The sequence below is a fragment of the Oncorhynchus nerka genome, linkage group LG24, assembly GCF_034236695.1.
Source record: "Oncorhynchus nerka isolate Pitt River linkage group LG24, Oner_Uvic_2.0, whole genome shotgun sequence".
NCBI classification, from domain to species: Eukaryota; Metazoa; Chordata; class Actinopteri; order Salmoniformes; family Salmonidae; genus Oncorhynchus; species Oncorhynchus nerka.
Genome location: NC_088419.1, coordinates 77414064 through 77421827, shown reverse-complemented (window position 1 = coordinate 77421827; position 7764 = coordinate 77414064). Strand labels below are relative to the sequence as shown.

Below are 7764 nucleotides of genomic sequence, written 5' to 3'. Positions count from 1 at the left end.
CCCAGGGGAACCTCCGGACCCCCCCAGGGCACAGTGATGACAGAGGGATCTCTTTATCTCCATGTCTAGCTCTCCCCCCTTTTGGATATCACCCTCCCCCCTCGCTCTCTCTCTCAACACAGTTCATCTTACAGACTCTGAGACGGTTCTTCACTCAACACAGAAAGACCTGCCGCAAACTGACCAATAAAACAAGGAATAAATCCAACTCACAGTACACATGTAATAAGACCACAACTGCACAGTGTTGCGTGTCTCAATATGACTTGACTTTCAGCATGTATTGACAGGATATTCATTACCTACAGAGAAGACAACCAGCTATTTCCAGCTGTTAAGAAAGCAACACAATAAGAGAGAGGGGGAGCTGGACCTACAGATGTCTACTGATCATGTTAAGGCTGATAACTATATGGTCCCACAAACAATCCCCGGAAAGCAGAACAGTAAACACTGATATTATAATTCTGTGTTGAAAGAAAGAAATCATGTGTTGAAAGAATAACAACCTTCAGTCATGTATTAAAGGGAATATCAGGCTATGAGCATGATACAAACATCCCATACTGTTCACTCCCTGCATTTCTCTGTCTGTAACATTATAATCACAAAAGACCCGTAGATGGACTGAAACAAAGTCACACACCCAATCAGACAGCTCAGCTGTACCTGTTGTTTTAAACTGAGCTGTCGGAGGCATTTGCCTGCTCTATAGAAGGACCCTAAAAGTGAGACAGGTCAGGTTGGTGCATTACCACTTCATCATCCCCCAACACGCACGCACGCACGCACGCACACATACACACACACACACACGACTCACCACTTCAGTAGGACGGTAGTACTTGGAGTCCACCTTCACATGAATCACCCCTGTCTCCTGGCAACGACCAACCTCGTTCTCATCTTTCCCCTCCCACCTGGAGAGACAGATTGAGACAGAGAGAGAGAGAGAGACAGATTGAGAGAGAGAGAGAGAGAGAGAGAGAGAGAGAGAGAGAGAGAGAAGAATGGTAAGAGATAAAGTGAGAATAATAGAAAGAAAGAGGAAGAAGAGTAATGGAGGGAGAGAAATACAGATTGAGAGAGACGGGAGGAATGGAGGGAGAGAAAGAGGGGGGGGAGGAATGGAGGGAGAGAAAGAGAGGGGGAGGAATGGAGGGAGAGAAAGAGAGGGGGAGGAATGGAGGGAGAGAAAGAGAAAGAGAGGGGGAGGAATGGAGGGAGAGAAAGAGAGGGGGAGGAATGGAGGGAAAGAAAGAGAGGGGGATGAACGGAGGGAGAGAAAGAGAGGGGGAGGAATGGAGGGAGAGAAAGAGAAAGAGAGGGGAGGAATGGAGGGAGAGAAAGAGAGGGGGAGGAATGGAGGGAAAGAAAGAGAGGGGGATGAACGGAGGGAGAGAAAGAGAGGGGGAGGAATGGAGGGAGAGAAAGAGAGGGGAGGAACGGAGGGAGAGAAAGAGAGGGGAGGAATGGAGGGAGAGAAAGAGAGGGGGAGGAATGGAATGAGAGAGAGAAAGAGAGGGGGAGGAATGGAGGGAGAGAAAGAGAGGGGGAGGAATGGAGAGAGAGAAAGAGAGAGGGAGGAATGGAGGGTGAGAAAGAGAGGGGAGGAATGGAGAGAGAGAAAGAGAGGGGGAGGAATGGAGAGAGAGAAAGAGAGGGGGAGGAATGGAGGGAGAGAAAGAGAGGGGAGGAATGGAGGGAGAGAAAGAGAGGGGGAGGAATGGAGAGAGAGAAAGAGAGGGGGAGGAATGGAGAGAGAGAAAGAGAGGGGGAGGAATGGAGAGAAAGAAAGAGAGGGGGAGGAATGGAGAGAGAGAAAGAGAGGGGGAGGAATGGAGGGAGAGAAAGAGAGCGGGAGGAATGGAGGGAGACAAAGAGAGAGGAATGGAGGGAGAGAAAGAGAGGGGGAGGAATGGAGAGAGAGAAAGAGAGGGGGGAGGAATGGAGAGAGAGAAAGAGAGGGGGAGGAATGGAGGGAGAGAAAGAGAGGGGAGGAATGGCGAGAGAGAAAGAGAGGGGGAGGAATGGAGAGAGAAAGAGAGCGGGAGGAATGGAGAGAGAGAAAGAGAGGGGGAGGAATGGAGGGAGACAAAGAGAGAGCGGAATGGAGGGACAGAAAGAGGAATGGAGGGAGACAAAGAGAGGAATGGAGGGACAGAAAGAGGAATGGAGGGAGACAAAGAGAGAGAGGGATGGAGGACAGAAAGAGGAATGGAGGGAGAGAAAGAGGGAGAGGAATGGAGGGACAGAAAGAGGAATGGAGGGAGAGAAAGAGAGAGAGGGATGGAGGGAGAGAGAGAGAGAGAGGGATGGAGGACAGAAAGAGGAATGGAGGGAGAGAAAGAGGGAGAGGAATGGAGGGACAGAAAGAGGAATGGAGGGAGAGAAAGAGAGAGAGGAATGGAGGGACAGAAAGAGGAATGGAGGGAGACAAAGAGAGAGAGGAATGGAGGGACAGAAAGAGGAATGGAGGGAGACAAAGAGAGAGAGGAATGGAGGGACAGAAAGAGGAATGGAGGGAGAGAAAGAGAGAGGGGAATGGAGGGACAGAAAGAGGAATGGAGGGAGACAAAGAGAGAGAGGAATGCAGGGACAGAAAGAGGAATGGAGGGAGACAAAGAGAGAGAGGAATGGAGGGACAGAAAGAGGAATGGAGGGAGAGAAAGAGAGAGGGGAATGGAGGGACAGAAAGAGGAATGGAGGGAGAGAAAGAGAGAGGGGAATGGAGGGACAGAAAGAGGAATGGAGGGAGACAAAGAGAGAGAGGAATGCAGGGACAGAAAGAGGAATGGAGGGAGACAAAGAGAGAGAGGAATGGAGGGACAGAAAGAGGAATGGAGGGAGAGAAAGAGAGAGGGGAATGGAGGGACAGAAAGAGGAATGGAGGGAGACAAAGAGAGAGAGGAATGGAGGGACAGAAAGAGGAATGGAGGGAGAGAAAAAGAGAGAGGAATGGAGGGACAGAAAGAGGAATGGAGAGAGACAAAGAGAGAGAGGAATGGAAGGACAGAAAGAGGAATGGAGGGAGAGAAAGAGAGAGAGAGGAATGGAGGGACAGAAAGAGGAATGGAGGGAGAGAAAGAGAGAGGGGAATAGAGGGACAGAAAGAGGAATGGAGGGAGACAAAGAGAGAGAGGAATGGAGGGACAGAAAGAGGAATGGAGGGACAGAAAGAGAGAGGGGAATGGAGGGACAGAAAGAGGAATGGAGAGAGACAAAGAGAGAGAGGAATGGAGGGACAGAAAGAGGAATGGAGGGAGAGAAAGAGAGAGAGAGGGAGAGAGAAAGGGAGATGTTCATCAGTAAATTGAGTGAAGGGCAACTCATAAACCACAGCTGTCCTGGGGTCTACCTCTTCTTCCCCCTCTATCACTCTTTAGATTTTATATTTCCCTCTTCCTCCTTCCTTCCTTTCGGTGTCTATAGCAGACAAACATGTCATGGACATCTGTCTGAATGACCAGCCTGTATCACAACGTCTCCGTCTAAATGATCTGCTTGTACTACAACATCTCTGTCTGAATGATCTGCCCATACTACAACATCTCTGTCTGAATGATCTACCTGTACTACAACATCTCTGGCTGAATGATCTACCTGTACTACAACATCTCTGGCTGAATGATGTGCCTGTACTACAACATCTCTGTAAGAATGATCTGCCTGTACTACAACATCTCTGTTTGAATGATCTGCCCGTACTACAACATCTCTGTCTGAATGATCTGCCCGTACTACAACATCTCCGTCTGAATGATCTACCTGTACTACAACATCTCTGGCTGAATGATCTACCTGTACTACAACATCTCTGTAAGAATGATCTACCTGTACTACAACATCTCTGTCTGAATGATCTACCTGTACTACAACATCTCTGGCTGAAGGATCTGCCTGTACTACAACATCTCTGTAAGAACGATCTGCCTGTACTACAACATCTCTGTCTGAATGATCTGCCTGTACTACAACATCTCTGTCTGAATGATCTGCATGTACTACATACAACATCTCTGTAAGAATGATCTGCCTGTACTACAACATCTCTGTCTGAATGATCTACCTGTACTACAACATCTCTGTCTGAATGATCTACCTGTACTACAACATCTCTGGCTGAATGATCTACCTGTACTACAACATCTCTGGCTGAATGATGTGCCTGTACTACAACATCTCTGTAAGAATGATCTGCCTGTACTACAACATCTCTGTTTGAATGATCTGCCCGTACTACAACATCTCTGTCTGAATGATCTGCCCGTACTACAACATCTCCGTCTGAATGATCTACCTGTACTACAACATCTCTGGCTGAATGATCTACCTGTACTACAACATCTCTGGCTGAAGGATCTGCCTGTACTACAACATCTCTGTAAGAACGATCTGCCTGTACTACAACATCTCTGTCTGAATGATCTGCCTGTACTACAACATCTCTGTCTGAATGATCTGCCTGTACTACATACAACATCTCTGTAAGAATGATCTGCCTGTACTACAACATCTCTGTCTGAATGATCTACCTGTACTACAACATCTCTGTCTGAATGATCTACCTGTACTACAACATCTCTGTAAGAATGATCTACCTGTACTACAACATCTCTGTCTGAATGATCTACCTGTACTACAACATCTCTGGCTGAATCATCTGCCTGTACTACAACATTTCTGTAAGAATGATCTGCCTGTACTACAACATCTCTGGCTGAATGATCTGCCTGTACTACAACATCTCTGTAAGAATGATCTGCCTGTACTACAACATCTCTGTAAGAAGGATCTACCTGTACTACAACATCTCTGTAAGAATGATCTGCCTGTACTACAACATCTCTGTCTGAATGATCTACCTGTACTACAACATCTCTGTCTGAATGATCTACCTGTACTACAACATCTCTGTAAGAATGATCTACCTGTACTACAACATCTCTGTAAGAATGATCTGCCTGTACTACAACATCTCTGTCTGAATGATCTACCTGTACTACAACATCTCTGTCTGAATGATCTACCTGTACTACAACATCTCTGTAAGAATGATCTACCTGTACTACAACATCTCTGTCTGAATGATCTACCTGTACTACAACATCTCTGTCTGAATGATCTACCTGTACTACAACATCTCTGTCTGAATGATCTACCTGTACTACAACATCTCTGTAAGAACGATCTGCCTGTACTACAACATCTCTGTCTGAATGATCTGCCTGTACTACAACATCTCTGTCTGAATGATCTGCCTGTACTACATACACCATCTCTGTATGAATGATCTACCTGTACTACAACATCTCTGGCTGAATGATCTACCTGTACTACAACATCTCTGTATGAATGATCTACCCGTACCACAACATCTCTGGCTGAATGATCTACCTGTACTACAACATCTCTGTAAGAATGATCTGCCCGTACTACAACATCTCTGTAAGAATGATCTGACTGTACTACAACATCTCTGGAATGCACGACAGGGTTGGAGCGAGCGGTCGCATCTGCACTCGGTCCGCAGGTAGTATTACATTTCATTACATTTCATTATAGTACAACGGTTTGATTTGTCTAATCTTATCAATTTCTTCTTAGCTAGCTACACAGCCGTCTTTGTTTCATAGATAATTGCGTAATTATCGTATTTCGTCGTCCTAACGCAGTCTACACTGCCCTGCAGCTAGCCAGCTAGCTAACGTCCACCGTTAGCTAGTCCACCGTCTACCGATTAGCAGCACAACTATTACACTCAACTGAACGACTTGATTAGTGTAGTGTTAGCTAGCTACATAGTTGTCTTTGCTGTCTTCGTACCCAAGATAATTGTGTAGTTTAGAGTGTGTAGTTTTATGTCGTCCTTTAACATAGGAGACTCTGCTAGCTAGCCAACAGCTAGCCAACGTCTACCGAACAGAACTTCTGCACTCAACAATCCGGTCGCATTTCGCTTCGCTCCACAGGTAGTATCACATTTTTCATTTCATTTCATTACAGTACAACGGCTTGATTTGTTTGATCGTAGCTAGCTACATAGCTAGCTACACAGCCGTCTTTGTATCAAAGATAATTGTGTAGTCTAGAGCGACTTCCTAGGTTAGTTAGCCAGCTATTGTCGTTCTTTTAACGCAACGTAACGTAATCAACACTGCTAGCTAGCCAGCTAGCCCCGAATAGCAGCACAGTAGAAACTATTACACTCAACGGAACGACTTGATTAGTGTAGTGTCAACAACGCAGCCAATGCCAACTAGCCTACTTAGTCAACAACGCAGCCTCTGCCAGCTAGCCTACTTCAGCAGTACTGTATCATTTTAATCATTTTAGTCAATAAGATTCTTGCTACGTAAGCTTAACTCTCTGAACACTCGTGACGTGTAGTCCACTTGTCATTCCAATCTCCTTTGCATTAGCGTAGCCTCTTGTGTAGCCTGTCAACTATGTGTCTGTCTATCCCTGTTCTCTCCTCTCTGCACAGACCATACAAACGCTCCACACCGCGTGGCCGCGGCCACCCTAATCTGGTGGTCCCAGCGCGCACGACCCACGTGGAGTTCCAGGTCTCCGGTAGCCTCTGGAACTGCCGATCTGCGGCCAACAAGGCAGAGTTCATCTCCGCCTATGTCTCCCTCCAGTCCCTCGACTTCTTGGCACTGACGGAAACATGGATCACCACAGACAACACTGCTACTCCTACTGCTCTCTCTTCGTCTGCCCACGTGTTCTCGCACACCCCGAGAGCTTCTGGTCAGCGGGGTGGTGGCACCGGGATCCTCATCTCTCCCAAGTGGTCATTCTCTCTTTCTCCCCTTACCCATCTGTCTATCGCCTCCTTTGAATTCCATGCTGTCACAGTTACCAGCCCTTTCAAGCTTAACATCCTTATCATTTATCGCCCTCCAGGTTCCTCGGAGAGTTCATCAATGAGCTTGATGCCTTGATAAGCTCCTTTCCTGAGGACGGCTCACCTCTCACAGTTCTGGGCGACTTTAACCTCCCCACGCCTACCTTTGACTCATTCCTCTCTGCCTCCTTCTTTCCACTCCTCTCCTCTTTTGACCTCACCCTCTCACCTTCCCCCTACTCACAAGGCAGGAAATACGCTCGACCTCATCTTTACTAGATGCTGTTCTTCCACTAACCTCGTTGCAACTCCTCCAAGTCTCCGACCACTACCTTGTATCCTTTTCCCTCTCGCTCTCATCCAACACTTCCCACACTGCCCCTACTCGGATGGTATCGCGCCGTCCCAACCTTCGCTCTCTCTCCCCCGCTACTCTCTCCTCTTCCATCCTATCATCTCTTCCCTCTGCTCAAACCTTCTCCAACCTATCTCCTGATTCTGCCTCCTCAACCCTCCTCTCCTCCCTTTCTGCATCCTTTGACTCTCTATGTCCCCTATCCTCCAGGCCGGCTCGGTCCTCCCCTCCCGCTCCGTGGCTCGACGACTCATTGCGAGCTCACAGAACAGGGCTCCGGGCAGCCGAGCGGAAATGGAGGAAAACTCGCCTCCCCTGCGGACCTGACATCCTTTCACTCCCTCCTCTCTACATTTTCCTCTTCTCTCTCTGCTGCTAAAGCCACTTTCTACCACTCTAAATTCCAAGCATCTGCCTCTAACCCTAGGAAGCTCTTTGCAACCTTCTCCTCCCTCCTGAATCCTCCTCCCCTCCCCCTCCTCCCTCTCTGCAGATGACTTCGTCAACCATTTTGAAAAGAAGGTCGACGACATCCGATCCTCGTTTGCTAAGTCAA

General features: G+C 47.6%; 1 protein-coding gene across 2 annotated transcripts in view; it reads right to left on the bottom strand.

Moving 5' to 3' along the window:
• Positions 1-736: 736 nt before the first annotated feature.
• The window catches only part of gmds (GDP-mannose 4,6-dehydratase), a 195862-nt gene continuing 188834 nt past the window's right edge, over positions 737-7764 (bottom strand). For both annotated transcript variants that reach the window (XM_065009167.1, XM_065009168.1), the window contains one exon: positions 737-920. In XM_065009167.1, coding sequence (XP_064865239.1) covers positions 752-920 — 169 coding nt within the window. In that variant the 3' untranslated portion in view covers positions 737-751. The remainder of the gene's footprint in view (positions 921-7764) is intronic.